The 18,561-nt window shown below is 42.6% G+C and overlaps 2 protein-coding genes across 2 annotated transcripts in view; both read right to left on the reverse strand.

The window, feature by feature from the left end:
- rhobtb3 (Rho related BTB domain containing 3) overlaps positions 1 to 8,650 on the reverse strand; it is a gene marked incomplete at its 5' end in the record, with an annotated part of 25,441 nt that extends 16,791 nt beyond the window's left edge. Inside the window, 4 exons of the mRNA XM_083668486.1 lie at positions 170 to 288; positions 5,120 to 5,312; positions 8,195 to 8,426; positions 8,589 to 8,650. Coding sequence (XP_083524612.1) covers positions 170 to 288; positions 5,120 to 5,312; positions 8,195 to 8,426; positions 8,589 to 8,650 — 606 coding nt within the window. The remainder of the gene's footprint in view (positions 1 to 169; positions 289 to 5,119; positions 5,313 to 8,194; positions 8,427 to 8,588) is intronic.
- A 5,451-nt stretch (positions 8,651 to 14,101) lies between these two features.
- Positions 14,102 to 18,176, reverse strand: rfesd (Rieske (Fe-S) domain containing). The gene is made up of 4 exons (XM_083667924.1): positions 18,149 to 18,176; positions 17,409 to 17,559; positions 15,326 to 15,360; positions 14,102 to 15,048 (listed from the first exon to the last, which is right to left on the reverse strand). The coding sequence occupies exons 2-4, from the start codon at positions 17,554 to 17,556 to the stop codon at positions 14,740 to 14,742; spliced, it is 492 nt and encodes a 163-aa protein (XP_083524050.1). The 5' UTR covers positions 17,557 to 17,559; positions 18,149 to 18,176; the 3' UTR covers positions 14,102 to 14,739.
- Between the last annotated feature and the right edge of the window lie 385 nt (positions 18,177 to 18,561).

Genomic DNA, 18,561 nt, shown 5'->3' on the forward strand with positions numbered 1-18,561 from the left:
AAACTACATGCTGCACCTTCAAACCATTATAGCCACTTCTGTTCTCATGTCCAGTAGTCCTAAAATGACTAATAATACTCTATTCTACCATCGACATTGTACACAATCCGTGGTATAGATAATACCAATAAAGCGTAGCATGTCAGCGCTGGCTGATGCCGATACTCACCACGCTGCCAAAGTAGCGGCCCACAAAGACGTGGTTGAGGGAGGGTAGCTCCAGGTACGTGGCCCCCAGGTCCCGTGAGAGCTGAAGACCCTCACTGTGGGGGACGCAGCTGCTCCAGTCTGAAGCACATAGGGGACAAGTACAGGGGGGGCCCTCGTCTGAACGCATGGGGTGGGGGGTACAGGAGAATAATGGATAAGACACTGTTCACTGACACATGGTCTACTGTATAGAAGAACAACTACATTACGGGTCACATGGTCTACTGTCTCGAAGAACAAGTACATTACGGGTCACATGGTCTACTGTCTCGAAGAACAACTACATTATGGGTCACATGGTCTACTGTCTCGAAGAACAACTACATTATGGGTCACTTGGCGGATAGCTAGCATTGTGCAGTGATGTTGCCTTCCTGAAACCTAGTATTATCGCCATCGCCCAACCAATAGCCATAGTTTTATTAGGGTCATAGCTAGTACGCTAACTTCTAGAGTATGCTGCTTTGTGTTATATATTGTATACTGTAGGTTTGAATCAAGCCTGAGGCAATCATGGATCAGACCCTGTTACATCGGGGTTGTGACTCATATCACACAGTTGGCTGGGCTCTATCCGTCTGCTGGGGTTTCTACGGTGAAGGAGGAGGTCAAAGTGAGGTGAATGTAGCAGAGCGTTAGGTAAGTGACGCACATTGATGTCACCTTCCTGAGACCTGAAGCGTTATCACGCTAGCCCAGACAATGCCACGGTTTTGGCAGGGTTATGGTTAGGGTAATGGTTAGCATGCTAGCTAAAGTATGTTGTGTCCTGCGACATTGGTTCGAATCCAGCCTCGGGTGGAAAATGATCAGTCCCTAACCATTTTCATTACCAACATGAAAATGGTTAGGGACTGATCATTTTCCACCCGAGGCTGGATTCGGTCTTCATACCAGTTCACTTTTTGAATTGACTGGATTTTAAATTAATTTGATCCCTATTCTACTCCATGAATGTCAATTTAGAATCAACACAAAGCACATCATATAGTATGTTGAAATCCAAACATACATGTACAGATCATTGCATGAGCATATAAATACATGTGTAAGGTCACCAATATGCAGAGAGAGAGAGAGTAAAAGAGAGAGAAGAAAATTAGAGGGATATGGAGGGAGAAGAAAAGGAGCGTAGAGACAGCACAATAGAAGACAAAGAGAAAGAGGGAATGAGAAGGGCGGTCTGCTCAGTGCCAAAGCAAGGGATAAATCACCCTGCAAATAAAACTGCAGGCATGGAGTCAAAGCTAGACAGTCTGTCTGTGTCTGTGCGTGCGTGCGTGCGTGTGTGCGTGCGTGCGTGCGTGCGTGCCTGCGTGCGTTGCAATTGCTCTGACCTAGGTCTATGGCAATAGAATATACACGGTGCAAAGCTGTCATTCTCTGTATTCATTTGGGATAGAGTTAGAACAGACAATAAAGCAGCAAGAAAAAACTAACAAACAAAGTGTGTCAGTCCACCACAATACCACAAAGCGCCTTCTTGCACCACCAAAGACTAGAAGTTGCTACCATCTTGCACTGAAGCTCTGACAAGATCAGAAAGCATTAAAGCATCTCATCGAGCTAAAAATAAAGCATCATGCATGTGATGTATTTGTTTACAGCAAAAAGGTCATGAGACAAGTCTAAGAGGGCATGATAGAGTTGAATTTTCTTTCAATTGCTTTGACTCTATTTTCAGAACTATGTGCTCAACTTTCAAAACACAAAACTCTATCAGTGATGTAGGGTCACCAACAAAATGTAAACAATGGGGAAATGCACTAGATGCACTAGATTTCTATGACCTATCTGTTTTGCTCAAGTAATTACATTCTTTGAGAGTAGTATTACGTTTTCAAAATGGCCGCTAATATCGCTTTGTGGCCAAAACCACACTCATTTTGAATGGCCATACCTGAATAGATTATTGGCGCAGTAAGACCAATGATGATTTATAATGTTTGTAGGAATGTAGAGAACACAAACATATGACAAAAGTGTGCCAGGTATGTGTGTCCTTTAAATAGAAGGCATACATACAAAGAAATCACAGTTTTATGCTGTTATTTCATCCCTAGTTGCAATGTTTTACATGTAAACAAGTAGAACAAGCAATATTACTGTTCTCTAGCATCCACTGATTAAAATGATATGCAGCATGACTCCTCATATGATGTCACATGTGACAAGAAATCTGCCCTGTGCATTTCACTCTATGGGAAATCCCATAGGAATGATTTTTGTCCGGTGGAGAGATGTAAATCAAATTTTGTGTCTTAATGATGAGAGTATAAAGCACAGAGTATAAAACCTTTTAATTTGGATAGAGAGAGACCTAAAAAACATGAAATTGGATATATGGCCATCATAGATTTTGTCCACAGCTACCCCCATCTCTGTCTTTCTTAAAATGGCCGCCAAGCATCGCCAGGGGGCCAATACTCATTTAGAATGGCCATAACTGAATTCATTATTGGTGCAGTAACCTTACCGTAACCCAATGATGGTTAATATTGTTTTAGTACAAACACTACACCACAAGATTCAAAAACAGTTTTTACACAAAAGCCATCCATCTTAAAAATAATTGACTGATTGCTTTTTAATTATATTTTTATCCATACAGCATGTTCTGATTTGATTCTTCTAAAAGTCCCTGGAGCACTTTATTGACATAATGTATTTATCTAATGTAATGTTGTGTGTGTGTGTGTGTGTGTGTGTGTGTGTGTGTGGAGCTCAAACAAATAACTCCAACTTATGTTTTTCGATACCTACAAATGGCTAATAAACTTGACTTGGCGATGAAGAACAGGCGACCACTTGACCTCTGAAGTGTGTGTATGGAGGATCACAACAACACATGTGCACATGAACAACACGGTGGAAATGGTGATTTGCGGGAAGATGTCACAAGTAGTGTTACTAGTGTAACCAGTAGTGTCACTAAGCAGGTGTGATGTTTAACCGGCCCACGGGACGGTCAAACACGGTAAGCGCAAACTTTTTGCAGACTACTTTTGTAGCTACCCAGGGCTTGCCTTGTACTAGCCCCATCAGTTCATGTGAACGATGGGAACAGCCTTGTACTCATTAATTCTCTCTTTACAAATTGTCTCTTTTTTCTTGACGATCCTGTGCCTGTGGGCTGGTTAGCCATCACCCTGGTTACACATTCCCACAGATCACCGTTTCCACAGTGCTGTTGTTGTTTTGCTGGAAGGGTGTTTGATTACATTCATGCACTCTTCTACTTTTCCTAAGCGCCCAGATGTCTCACAAAACTGATTTTTTGGAAACTGATTCAAAATATTTTTGGGGAAGTTGAATGTAACTTACTATTACATTTGAAATAAAAGTTTCTTAATGTGATTCACAATGACGAAGTTCAATTACAAAACCTTCGATTCAATTTCAAGTTGTGAAATACATGTTCATTCAATAATTCAATTCAAGCAATACAATTCAAATTCAATACTATTACATGAATTCAAATTACATTTCTGGTGGCACAAATATCACTCAATGTTATCCTCTGTCGTGGCACATTACTTGAATGCTATAACAATCAGTATCCACTCATTATCTAAATGTGATTAAGAAACTAAGTGTAACTGAGTTGAAGTGGGAAACTCACTCCTCAGTTTGAAATACCCCCACTGGCACTATCAAATCACTAGCTCTTTGGTAGCGTAGCTGGTTAACATTGTTTCATAGGGAGATCTTGTGGCAGCGTGTGGCAGCGTGAAGCCTGTTACATAGCCTGTCCATATTGATGTCTGTCTGTGTGTGTGTGTGTGTGCGTGTGCGTGTGCGTGTGCGTGTGCGTGCGTGCGTGCGTGTGCGTGCGTGTATTATGTTTGTACATTATGTGTCTGTGTGCATGCAAGGGTGCAACTGTAGACTGACCCAAGCTTTGGACTTTCTTTGGCTAATCTTTTGTTTTTGCTTTATTTCCTAGTTGTGTTGTTGTTTTATAGTTATCCATGAAGTCACTGAGATCATTTGAGATGTAATTATGAGATGATTTACAGAGAGTTCTGGCAGAAAAGACGAGTCATGCAGCCATTTTCACTGTCCCAATGTAATGTAGGTATCCTGTGTTTAACCATATCAGTAAAATGAGCAAATACAATTAAGATTAAGATTAATTCACAAGTATCACTAAAATATGATCCAGATAATTTCAGCTACTCAATACCTCAATTCAGTATTTAGTCTCCTCACCTGAAGCCTACAAAACAATCTCATCACATAATGCTTTAACATGATAATAATTAGAATTTTGGTTGATTTCAGTTTTTTTTTTCTTTTATCATAAACATGTGAGGTCAAATTCATAACCTGCCATGGACTGTTATAATAGGCATCGTATCCATCATATCATCATCTACAATGATGCAACCAAACTGACTGCAAGAGTGCTTTGCTCATCAAATCTCTCCCATCATAACATGGAATAGTGACGTGACAGGGGCCATGTCGGAACGTTCATTCTGCGACCTATTTAGTACTGTAGTCGTTTTCAGTATGCAAGATGAATTTCAAAATGTACCGAAATTTAGTATGTGTAAAAATGCCACAATGTCATACTAGATGTGCCTTTCCATGTAGTATGAATTTACTGCACACTATTCACTAAGTCCTTTACGACTTTCGTGCCACAATTCAATGGAGCAGGTAAGGGAGGCGGGCAGTAGCAACATTGAACCAATTACCATGAACAACCTAATTGAGCTCTAGATGACGGTTTCTCAGTATGAACGAGGTAGTATGTTGAAACGTGTCGCTTACTGAATATATTTCACAAAACAGTAGGCTCTAAATAGCACGTAGTGGGGTTAGTATGTCGTAGATCATTTTAGTAAAACAGTAGGTAGTATGAACGTTCGGACATGGCTACTGTCAATCAATCAGCTCTCACCATTTAGGCGGGCTCCCACGGCAACCAGGATGACGGGCACGCCCCAGTGGCGGAGAAGAGGGCGGAGTCTGGGGGCGTAGCCGTTGCGGACCTGCTGGAAGGCCAGCTTGTCGTTCACAGAGTATTTGATGACCAGGATGTCCGCCTGCTCTAGAACACTCCGCACACTGGCCCAATCACTGTCCAACAGATCCTGCACATACAGGCCCGTTTAGAACCAAATAGAATAGAAGAGAATAGAAGAGAAGAGAATTGGCCTTTATCACACACATACGTGTACCTGGTATTGTTAGCAGCATTCCCTAGGCGTATCAACTACAGTATGAGAGCACCTTGACTTTATAACCAGTTAGTGTTAGCAACTGTTTTCATTATTTCGGTTGTCAACTAATGTTTTTTTTTATTTTTTATTATTGTTTACGCTACTAACAACAACAGGAAGTACATGTGTGATAAAGGCCAATAGAATACAATAGAAGGGAATAACTTTTCCTGGGAGAACTTCAGGTGTGGCATTCAGATTCGTACACACAGGAATAGAACAGAACACAAACGGAACAGCACAATACACACAGTACATGATAAATACAGATCCAGATCAGTACACATGACACAAAGTCCCAAGAATCCACAGTGCCCTCCATAAGTATTGAAAAGAGGAAGCATTTTGTCTTCTTTTAGCTTTATACTCCAACTGTTTGGATTTGAAATCAAACAATTACTATGGGGTCAATGTAAAGATTCTCAGCTTTAATTCAATGGTTTTTTTTTCTTCAGATTAGGTTAGAAAGTACTATTTCAGGGCTCAAAAATTATTGGAAAAAATCATATAATGTCCAAATAAAGTACTCATATTTAGTATTTGGTCGACAAGCCTTTGCATGTAATAACTGCCTGATGTCTGCGACTCATTGACCGCACCAGACGCTGGATATATTCTCTGGTGATGCTCTGCCAGGCCTATGCTGCAGCCATCTTCATTTGTTGTTTGTTTTGAGATCTTTTTGCCTAAAATTGTATCATTAGGAAATTAAATGCATGTTCAATTGTATGTAAATCTGAAGATGGACTTGGCTAGTCATGAACTTTCAGCTTTTTTGCCCTGAAAAACTCTCTAGTTGCTATGCCAATATGTTTGGGGTCATTGTCTTACTGTATGATGAAGCACCATCCAATGATTTTAGAGGCATTTGCTTGTACTCGAGCAGACAAGATGTTTCTGTACATTTCAGAATACATTCTGCTGCTGCTGTCAGCAGTAACATCATAAATTAAGACAAGTTACCCAGTTCTAGTGGCAGCTATACATGCCCTAACTTTAACAATCCCTCCACTATGTTTCAAAGATGAGGTGGTATGCTGTAAATCTTGGGCAGATCCTCTTTTCTCCAAACTTTCCACTTGCAATCACAGTGGTACATGATAATATTTGTCTTATCTGTCCACAGTACCATTTTCTAGACCTCTTCAGGCTTTTTAGGTACTTTTTAGCAAACTGTAACCTGACCATCCTTTTTGAGGATAACTAGTGGATTGCACCTTGCAGTGAAGCCTCTGTATTTCAGCTGGTGACGTATTCTGTGGATGCTAGTCTCTGACACATTCATGCCTACCTCCTGGAGAGTGTCCTGATCTGTGGGACAGTTGTTTTGGGTTTTTTATTAATTATGGTGAGGATTCTTCTGTCATCCACTGTAGAAGTCTCCCTTGGCCTACCAACCCATTTGCGATTACTGAGCTCACCAGTGCTTTCTTTCTTTTTGAATGATGTTACAAACTGTTGATTTTGGTCTAAGTCTAAGGTTTTGGCTATGTTTCTGATATTTCAGCCTCAAATTTTCATTGACGTCTCTTTGATGCTCATGTTGACAGACACCAATAGCAGACTCCAAAGGCAAATGCAAAACCTAGAATCAATACTAGACATTGACAGCTCTCTTATGCCTGCACAAATAATGTGACAGAACACACCTGACTAACCAGAAACACCTGTCAAGCCATTTTTCCAATACTTTTGGAATACTTATACTTAAAAAAATTATTAACTGAATTAAATCTGATAATCTTTACTTTAACCTCATAGTAATTGTTTGATTTCAAATCAAAACTGTTGGAGTATAGAGCTAAAAGAAGACAAAATGCTTCCTCTTCCCAATACTTATGGAGGGCACTGTAAGTTCTGAATCAAAATTATGAACACATATAAATGCAGTAGCAGTGGTACTGTATAGTTTCATTGTATGCTGTTGGGAAAAAGATTTTTCTAACACCTATATCAGTTTTGTCCTCTTCAAAGAAGACATCTGCCCTAGTCCTGTGATTACATTTATTCCTGTATTGCTGCCATGACTGAAAACGCTTCTGAATTCCAAATGGTGATCTCAAGATCCCTCTAGCTCAATCCATCATGATAACAATGCTCTGACCAAAAAAACACTTTCCAGTTTGGAAAGTCTTCGCCCTATGATAACCTTTGACTGTCTCAGCAAATTATATCTGTACTAAAAGGGAGATGATTTGCCACTGTGACTGAGGTGGTGTTTGAACCCGGGTCTCCTGCCAGGAAGACGTGCAAAGCTAAATCCACATACTCCAGGAGCTAATGCATGTTTTCAGGTCTTAGGTGCTTCTAGTTGTAAAATGTGATCTCACTGTGAGCCTCATGGACAAGGCTCTAGTGTGTCTACTATTATATGCCCATCTCTGAATGGGACAACACTCATTCCAGCTTCAAAGTCTCCATGTCTGTTTTCACTCCCTCTCACTCGCACTCTCTCTCTTATTACCACAGCAACATATGTAGGCCTATGTCTGTCTGCCACTCTCTTTCAACCTAATTCTGCTATCTGACTCATGCTCCCGCTGCCAACCTCCTCCTCATCTCTCTCACACACAAAAGCACACACACACACACACACACACACACACACACACACACACACACACACACACACTCACACACACACACATGCACCCGCACAAAGACACACACACACACACACACACACTCACTCACTCACTCACTTTCACACACGCACACACTTTCTCATTCACTCTAACCCTCTCCTTCCTTACCCAGCTGGGGCAATCCTGCACCACCACCGTGACATCTCCAAACACACGGGAGGTGTACTCCATGAAGGCTGGGTTGGACAGACTGCTCTCCAGGTCCCGAGGTCCAGCCACCGCACCGTGGCCCAAGTAGCTCCACAGCAGCCCCCCTTGGAGCTGCCCCTGGCCCATGGCCTCTTCCCCCGGACCCACTCCCCCGGGGCACTCGCTGCCCAAAGCAACAATATGTAACGACCTGCAAAAGCATGATAGAACCATGTGAACCAAACGAATAAGAACGGCCAGACCAGAAGACAGATGGACATTAGCACTGAAGCACTGATTCCAGGGAAGAGGATAGGGTTAATGTGCCTCTCAAATGCAGCAAAGGTTGCAGCAAAGGAGGGAATTAAGTCACTCTTTCCCCTTATTACTCATGTCTATCACGGAGACAATGCTGATCACGTTGAGCGTTGTCATTGAGCGAATGACACTGACAGTAATTTACTGCGATGCTCTGACTTATACACCTATTCCATAAATATTATTATTATTGTTATTATTATTATTACCATATTATTGTTATTTCTTTTTGTATTGCTATTATTTATATTATTATCGGGGGAATGATATGAAAGGTGTATGCATAAACCTAAGAGGAAAACGTGGGGAACCCCGTTTTCGCATCATGTCATGAGGTGCATACGGCCAGTATAGAGAGCAACTTACATGGTGTTCTGCTTGGTCAATGCTTCTGGAGCACGGTCTTCCACGGCACGTTTTCACATGAGTCTGCAGAGAGAGGCTTTTCCGCAATGAGTCCCGGGTACGGGTCCGTTAATCCCTCATATCGGCGGCTCGCTCCCCGTTCAACACGGTTGAGGAGTTTGACAATCTCCAGTATTTCCCTCTCGTTATTCATTCATAAAGCAAACCGCGTACTGTGTCACGGTAATGTCCAGTCCGCATTGACGCTGCGGGAGGCTGGCCAGAACGTAAACACACCGATCCAGTCGGCAACATGGACTGCCGATGCGCTAAAAAAGAAAGAAGTTGTCACTGGGTACAGAAGACACAAGACGACGAGACAGAACCAGTATACCTCAATATTCCAACTCATGCCACCGCTTGATTCAATGAAAATTGACGTCACCGTATAAAAGTCCCATGGGCAGAGGAAGAACGGGAGGAAAGTGGAGAGGTATTAGTACAAAGAGGGAGAGAAGGCAAGGGAGAGAGATGGAGAAAAGAGCAACAGACCGTACGGAAGACAGAGTGGACTCGCCTGACTCAGCAGCAAATACTACACGCACACACACACACACACACACACACACACGACGGGCAAATTACACTGTTTTTGTGTCCTTCCCTCATTAGGACGGGGTATCTCGCCACACTCTCCGTTTTGTCGCCCGTTGAACTAATCCAATTTCTTCTAATTATTTTAACTCCCACTAATGAAAGGGGATTCAGTTACACAACATGGTGTTATTTAAGCATTTTTCAGTGGCAGTGAACACAAATACATCCAACAGAAGCAAAATTAGGAAGGATTATTGTCAAAACATGGCACAGTTACCAATCCACAAACAACACTACTCTATTCTCACTATAATCTCCTCTACATTACCTAACCTACACTGCGTCTCAGCAGTCTGTCATAGGCATGACAAAGGCTAATTGACTCTCGTTAGAGGGAGGCATGGAATTGACTTGCAATACCTGACATGATTGCCAAAAATCCTCGATCAATACATGCTCTGCCGCTCAGTCTTGCAGACATCCATGTCCTATGCAGCATGCGTACGTGTGCTTATTAGACTTGGGGAAATCGGATTGCTGAGGTGTTATCACTCAATTCAGATTAGGTATGTGTGGTAGGTGGTGTAGTGGTCCCTTTGGCGACATTCCAGGACAGGGGTTACCTGTCGTTTTCCCTGAAGATAATGAATTAATCCTATACACTCATCCAAAATGCGTTCTTGTGTTCTATCTAGAGCATATCTGTACGTGGTATATAGATAAAGCGCAAGAACGCATTTTGGAACACAGCCGAGGTTTTACCTAGAACCAGAAAGCGTCCTTAAGCTTATCACTGTAAAACCATTGTAGCACCAAAAAGCGTTCTACAAGGCTCCAAAAAGGTTTTCCTACAGGGACAAGCCCATGAACTCTGTTTGGTTCTATAAGTAGCGCATACGAGTGTACACAGAAAAAAGGTTTAATGTTACTAACATGAGGTTATTTGGTTTGTGCATAACTATGGTTCTACCAAAAATAGATGGTTCTTATGTGGTCCTAGATGGTAAACATTATGGTCAAGTGTCATATTTCCTGCAGAAAAACGTGCAAACGTTGATGCACAAACCCAAGCCAACTTATCCCTTTATCCTGAGAGATGTGCATTTACCTTTCATGCTGACATTTGGCATTTGACATTTTAACATGAACATTAATATTTAATTTCTCCGTTGCCTACAGTAACAAACGGATGCCTATAGCCTTCTTCTGCACGTCTGGATGACATGAATTGCGTCATATTAGGCCTACAGTCGCCTCTCCGTGCAGGGTGACAGCAGGTCAGCAGAAGAGAATGGAGTCATTCACACACGAGAGCACATTTATATGTATGCCCCACACACACTCTCAGCCCACTGACTTCTGCTGTTCCACTATCTCTCTCTCTCTCTCTCTCAAGCCAATGCATAATTATGCTCCCTTGTGGCGAGAAACCGGCCTGTAATAACGGTACAGCTAGTTTTACTGCCACCCCTGACCTTGAAATTATACTTTATAGTGGCATGGCAAAAGCAGATGTTCTTGCAGGCAGAGCTATTAAATAAAAGTGAATGTATCTAGACTTCTGCGTGCTCTTGAAATGAGATGGTTGCCCATACAAATATATTGGATATGTAAAATCATTCGTTAGTTAAATCTAGTTAGGGTATTTCAGTGCATGTGTTTGTGTTAACACTATTTTAGCCAGAGGACACAGCCTAATAGCAGGTGGTCAACAAAGCCCAAGAATGGGCTAGCCCCTGTGACATCGTTACTGCGTCATTGTCTCATTTGGCGATATTCTGTGTGTCAGTTTCTTCTAATGATTAGGCCTATCACCTGGGACGCGCAAGGTCAGATCATGTATTATTCAACATGATGTCCATATTACTATGCTATTTGCCCATGTTATTGATAGGCTATATTTCACATTGTCATGTCAGGCCAATTGACGCTTTATCTCTCATTGAAGACTATACATTTTGTTTTTAATTACCTAACCTAATTAACTCAATCGTCCCGTTTGTAATGAAATTCATGGAATTTTGCCTCAATAAAAGTATATTCGCTGTATATTCAAAATGTATATTCGCTCCTTATAGAACATCAATGCGGCGTCTGGGGTGGTTTTGCGGCAACCTGCTAAAAACATTCTCAGAGAGAGGTAAATATGTGTTTTCCTTTCGTAGCCTGCATTCATTATCCTGTCATTTGTAATAACCAGAACCATTCACTGTTCAGCACAGGTGTTGCAGCGGACCGTGCTTGAGGTGTTTGACGAGGTCAAAGAGGAATGGTCAAACCTGACAGGGGAAAACAGCCCAGACCAATCTCAGGTGTCTAGCCATATATATATATATATATATATATATTATTGAATTAATGTGTAAATATATAAGATATGGTGCAGCCCAGTTACAGGGTGATCGTCCGGTAACCTCTAGGCCTCGGGTTACACAATATTCTTTAATTAAACAACGCGTGAGTGAAAATAGAAACTTTGTTGATATAAACGGTTTCCTCGTATAAAGTGAAAAACAACTTGTCGGTTACCCCGCACAGCGGACTGAGCGGTCACAGCGGATACGCGCGGCGCATCTCGGGTGCGTTTGCGAGGCGGGAAGCGCACGGGCCTTACCGGCCCCGGGAGGTGCAGGGAGGCTCCAGCCATGTCAGCGGTGGCCTGCCAACTCCAGCCTCGCCGTTAGGGACGTCTTAGCAAAGGAAAGGATAGGCAATAGACCGGTCTCAGAGGTCTCACAGCTCCCCAGGACTAATGAGTTACTGAGGGCACCTGTCCAAAGAAATATGGTCCAGCCTCATGCAGTCATGAATATCCACATGAAAAACAATTAAATGCATGACCACCAATATGTGGCCCCACTATTGGATTGTGTCTACTTTTGTTATTAGATAGATAAACTCACTGAGAACTTTATTAGGAACACTATACTAACACTGGGACTCATTGCTCTCAAAACAGCCTCAATTGTTTGTGGCATTGATTCCACAAGATGTTAGTTGAAACATTCCTTTGAGATTCTGGTCCATGATGACATGATTGCATCAGGCAATTCCTGCAGATTTTTCAGGTGTACTTTCAAGCTGTGAATCTCCCGTTCTACCACATCCCAAAAGTGTTCTATTGGATTCAGATCCGGTGACTGGAAAGGCCACTGAGGAACATTGAACTCATTGTCATGTTCATGAAACCAGTTTGAGATGACTTGAAGGTTGATGACATTAGCAGCTCTTTCCCTCTACCTCTTGCCAACACTGGTACCTCTCCTCCCAAACCCACTGCGCTAAACCCGGTCTCTGGTTTATCAGCTTTCCCCCCCATCTCCCCTGATGATATTCTAAAACTGGTCACATCCAAGCGTGCAACCACCTGCCCCCTTGATCCTATCCCCTCCCCCTTTGTTCAATCCATCTCCAAAGACCTCCTTCCTTTCCTTACCACCTTAATCAATTCCTCTCTATCCACAGGATCTGTCCCAGCGGCCTTCAAGACAGCCAGAGTCAAACCTCTTCTCAAGAAACCAACTCTTGACCCGTCTGCTGTCCATAACTACAGACCGGTATCCCTTCTCTCCTTCTTATCTAAAATCCTTGAACGTGCTGTCTCTAACCAACTGTCTCACTACCTCCCTCAGAACAACCTCCCTGACCCTCACCCATCCGGCTTTAAGGCTGGGCACTCTACTGAGACTGCTCTCCTTGCTGTCTGTTCTCATTCTTCTGGACCTGTCTGCTGCATTCGACATAGTAAACCACCTGATCCTTCTCTCCACCCTCTCAGAATTGGGCATCTCTGGCTCTGCAATCTCCTGGTTTGCATCCTACCTAGCCGATCACTCTTATCAGATGACGTGGAGAGGATTGCTGTCCTCTCCACATGGCCTCACCACTGGGGTCCCCCAGGGCTCTGTCCTAGGGCCCTTACTGTTCTCCCTCTATACCAATTGAATATCCTGAATATGCGAGCTAGTAGAACAGGCCAGGCCTTGAAGACCCATCTCTTCAGGCTACATCTTAACTGTCCCTCCTAAAGACCTCTTCATCCCCACTACCCCCCTGTTTCTCTCCTGTAAAAAAGGAATTCTTCTTTCTTCTAGCATTGCGACTGCCCTTGGTCCCACCATAGATTACTTTTTCTTATGATGACTGATGGATAGATGATTCACTTACTTAAACAAATGTATTTGCTGTAAGTCGCTTTGGATAAAGGTGTCTGCTAAATGCCATAAATATAAATGCAAATGTAAATGGTGCATTATCATGCTGGAAGTAGCCCTTAGAAGATGGGTACATTGTGGCCATGAAGGGATGCACATGATGCACATGACACAACAATATTCAAATAGGCTGTGGCATTCAAGCAATGATTGACTGGTATTAACGGGCCCAAAGTGTGCCAAGAAAACATTTCCCACACCATTACACCACCTCCACCATAAGGTGTACAGGTGTTCCTAATAAAGTGTTACATGAGTGTATATCACTCGCCTATAATCCTGAGAAGAGTGCTGATTAAGAGGCATATTGAATATCTATCACTTCAACCTAATGTCTGGCTACACAACTAAAGCCAAAGTTGCATCACAAGCATGAATTTTAATCTGAGAAGCTTTATTACTGAGCCGCAGAGATTTTGTAATCTGGAGGTAGACATAACATTCACCCTACTTGGGAAAGAGTTACAATTCACAAGTCAAACAGCAAGAATGCCAAAAAAAAGGAACTGGAATTCAGAAATTCCAGTTATTATAAGACAAAAGGTAACATAACTGAGTATAATTACACAGAAAGACAGATTCTTGTGGAAAGTTCATGAAATCCCCCAAACCTGCCACCTGAACAGAAATGGTCATTTGAGACTGATTGGCTGCTCAAACCCCTGGACTTGATCCCAAATGGCTACCGTTAGATGAGATGTGAACTCCAATCCCGCAGAATATATCCATAGTCATAAGTGGCCTCCTCTTCCCCTCCTTCTCTGCTTCATCTGCAATGGTATAAAAGCACTGTGCAATACCATTCTAAGTAGGTGTCTACCATATTATGTTCACCCGGCCTGTATTTACGATGAAAGCAAATGTGAATCATATTTCACCTCTGCAGGTGCTTTTAGACCAGTGCAGATGAAGGAAAGAAAAAGAGAAGAGGAGGCCACTTATGACTATTAAGATGCATACTGGGGGTTTCCCTCAAGTTAACGTCTCATCTAATGGGACCAGGACAGTGGCAACCCCCTGGATTTTAGCATTTGGGTTCAAGACGGTCGGTCAGTAGTTTATGTCCTTCTTAGATGCAGCGGCTGCATACTCTGCCTCAGCCCTCTCCCTCTCCACCTTGCCCTTCTCCCCTTGGTAATAGTCAGACTCCAGCCGTCCAGACACATCAGACAGCGTGACAAAGACGTCTTCATTGGTCTCTGTCACCTGGTGGACTCTCTGCTTGATGCCCTTGGTGTACCAGCGCGGGGTAGGCACCTTCTCAGCGGGGTTGGTAGCCCTGTAGATCCCCTCCCCCTTGGCCAGGCTGATCTTGTACTTGTGCTTTGGACACACTATGCACAGTTTGCCATCAAATTCCTGCAAGTGAGATAAAATGACGATAAGCCTTTCATCCGGCTTATTTTGATACTGAATTCATAGGAAAACAACATTATGCTGTGTTAAGACACAGTACTATCAGTGAAGCCATGTTTCATACTTATTTACAATATACCACAGGATTTAGTTGGCATTGAGAAATCAATAGTCTTGGTGTCTGCCCATTGCCTTGTGATAGACAACGTTGGGCCTTATATAAGAGGTAGACGCAGATTGATTTCATATCAAACTTAGGCTACTTTCTAGCATCACTCACCTCTATGTCTCCATTTTGTAATGGTCCCCCAGCATCTGTTCAAAGGAGAGAGGATCAGAGTATTGCAGAATAAGCAAACAGTTAATGGCACTCTATCATTTTGCTGACTGGACATACCATACCAGTGTTGTGCAGGGAAAGGTCCCCTCGTTAACAAGACACATGAGCACTTTTACATTGGTAGATAGATGCACCCAAAAGTGCTCCTTTATTATACAGGAAAGGCAGTTTTGTACCCAGTTTCAAACCAAACGGGCAGGGTGTGGATTTATTTAGTTTTCTTTGCTGCCTGCTCAAAGCAGCACCTCCAAAGGTGTTTTAGAATATAATGAATTACCTCATAGTCAAAGGACTATTTAATCTATTTAGGACTATTTAATCTATAATCGGAACTACTGTATAATAAATTAAATCGATATTGAATATCCTGAATATGCGAGCTAGTAGAACAGGCCAGGCCTTGACTGCTCCAAAAGCTTTATTCTACCATTCTAAAATGCAATCCTCTGCCTCTGACCCAAGGAAACTGTTTGCCACATTCTCCTCACTCCTCAACCCACCTTCCCTTCACCTCCCTCCCCTCTCTCTGCATTTAAAGATTACTTTGTCACCTACTTTGTAAAGGCTGATGACAGCTCTTTCACACAACCTTGTGCTATCACTCCTACCACTAGTAGATTTAGCTGTGGTTTATCATCTATTTCCCCTCTCTCCCCTAATGATGTCCTAAAACTTGTCTCATCCAATCGGCAACCCCCTGCCCTCTTGATCCCAACCCCTCACCCCTTCTCCAATCTATCTCAAACAACATCCTTCCTTTCCTTACCACCCTCATCCTGTCCTAGGACCCTTATTGTTCTCTCTGTATACCAAATCTCTTGGCTGTGTAACTTCCTCACATGGTTTCTCTTACCACTGCTATGCTGATGACACTCAACGTTTTATCTCTTAACCCCCCTCTGACACACAGGTGGCGACACGTGTCTCTGCCTGGATGTCTGCTCACCACCCCAAGCTCAATCTTGACAAGACATAGCTCCTCTTCCTTCCTAGGAAAGCCTGCCCTCTCCAAGACGTCTCCATTACGGTGGAGAACTCCTGTCCTATGTGGCTAACGTCACAGCGATGACCTGCTCCTGTAGATTCTTCCTCTACAACATTCGGATACGCTCATTCCTCACGAAAGAAGCAGCGCAACTGATCCAGGCATTTGTCATCTCCCGCCTAGAATACTGCAACTCACTTCTGGCCGGGCTCCTTGCCTCCACCATCAGACCTCTGCAGCTCACCCAGAATGCTACAGACCGTCTGGTGTTCAATCTCCTCAAGCTCGCATCAGATTCAAAACCCTGGTGCTCACCTACAGAGCGGTAAAGGAAACAGCAGCTCCCTATCGGCAAACAATGGTCAGTCCCCAAACCCCGGCCCAATCACTCGGTTCTTCCACCTCTGCTGGCCACTTGGCACCGCCATCTCAACAAGGATGTAGTGGTCGCTCCGCTCAATCAAGCTCTTCTCTGTCTTGGCGCCTCAGTGGTGGAATGAGTTTCCCACTACTGTCAGGACGGCGGAGTCGCTACCTATTTTCCGCCACAGACTAAAGACCCATCTCTTTAGGGTACACCTGGGCTCTTCCTCCTCAGACCTCTCCACCCCCTAACACCCTACATTACCAGTAAAATGTAGGGTGGTTTCTCTAGCACTGTGACTGCTGATGGCACTTGTTCTTATCGAAAGTTTTACTTACAATGACTGTTGTATAGTTGATTCACTTACTTAGACAAATGCACTTGTAAGCCACTTTGGATAAAATCATCTGCTAAATGACTTAAATGTAAAATGAATCTATAACTTTCATTTCCAGTCAAAAGTGCTACGGCTACACTTGTTGTAGTTAACACGGTAGGTCTTTTCACCCTCAAAACACCCTACTTTAGTTTGGGGGGGGGTGATTACAATAGAATTCAAATATCTCAGTAGCAGTAATTGCATTTGTCAAGACCCACCACCACTGTTTAGAAGTGCAGACCAGCACTATCAACTGGATATGGAAGCTATAGACAAACCTCTGGAATCTACTTACGGTAACAGTGGAAGTCAAGAGCATAGAACACTCCCTGGTGATAAATCACCAAGATGTCCCTCCCAGCCAAGGTCCTGAATGAGCGCTTGGCCTTGATAAGGTCCTCCTTCTTCCCTACAAAGAGGGGACCTGCTCCAGGCTCTTCCATCTCCTACATAGACATTATGAAACACTGTGTCAATACCAAACATTTCAGCTTCCACAAATGTTTGTAATGGACATTTTGTGTCATTGCATACCATCCATACAGTGATACACATGCTATGGGCTAAACATAAAGACTAAGAGGGTTTATCATCTGAATTATTGTATTATTTTACACTACCATTAGTCATAAAGTGATTACATGACTGCGAGCGTGTCCATGTAGGCCTAATTTAAGTGGCAGCAACCGAAAATCTCTTCTGGCTAGAGGATTCTGACATCTGACCCTTGAGTATATTTCATGTATTGCAGAGCGGAATAATGAGCACATCAGTTCAGGTTGAGTAATTTTTGAGAGCACAAAGAACAGCAGGAGTCTATGCCACACATGTCCAAAACCCTCTGGCTAAACCATGCTCTGTAGTCAGCCTCAAATTTCATATTTCATATTCACATGTTTATATTTTCAACATTGTGAAATGTTGTTCATCCTCACAATGTTGCCACCTTCCCCCTCTCTTAATATTACTATGTTTGCTACAGAAAACAAAATACCCACTTTAAAAATTATTACCTTAAAAAACTAAATGTCTTACCTTGGAACCAGCTTGTTGTCCCTCTTGCTGAAGAGATAATAATGGCAGCTTGGGACCACAGTGAGGAGGTCCTGCTGTCATTATCTTATCCCTCCGGTCCTTTCAGTTTGCCCTATCCACATATCTAACTGTCTGGAGAGGGTATGATTTTATTATCTCTATTGAACACAAGCTGGATATTCGTAGAGACAGACTAGAAGTTTCGCCGAAATAATAAAAAAATATATGGCTTGATGTATTTTAAGAATTTATTAATGAGTCATTCAATCAATCGAATATGTTGGCTATATTCTGGAAGGGGTAGGTTTTTCTTATCTCTATTGAACACAAGCTGGATATTTGTTCAGACAGACTGAAAGAATAAAAAAAATATGGCTTGATTATAAGAATTTATTAATCAGTTATTCGATCAA

The sequence above is a fragment of the Argentina silus genome, assembly GCF_951799395.1.
Source record: "Argentina silus genome assembly, chromosome: 4".
In the NCBI taxonomy this organism is placed as follows: Eukaryota; Metazoa; Chordata; class Actinopteri; order Argentiniformes; family Argentinidae; genus Argentina; species Argentina silus.

Bases quoted from the DNA above. Each gene is read 5' to 3' on its own strand.
- rfesd (XM_083667924.1), bottom strand. From the start codon at position 17,556: ATGGAAGAGCCTGGAGCAGGTCCCCTCTTTGTAGGGAAGAAGGAGGAC. The intron at 15,361-17,408 runs GTAAGTAGATTC...TCCTTTGAACAG, and splicing joins TCTTGACTTCCACTGTTACC to ATGCTGGGGGACCATTACAA. The intron at 15,049-15,325 runs GTGAGTGATGCT...TCTCACTTGCAG, and splicing joins TACAAAATGGAGACATAGAG to GAATTTGATGGCAAACTGTG.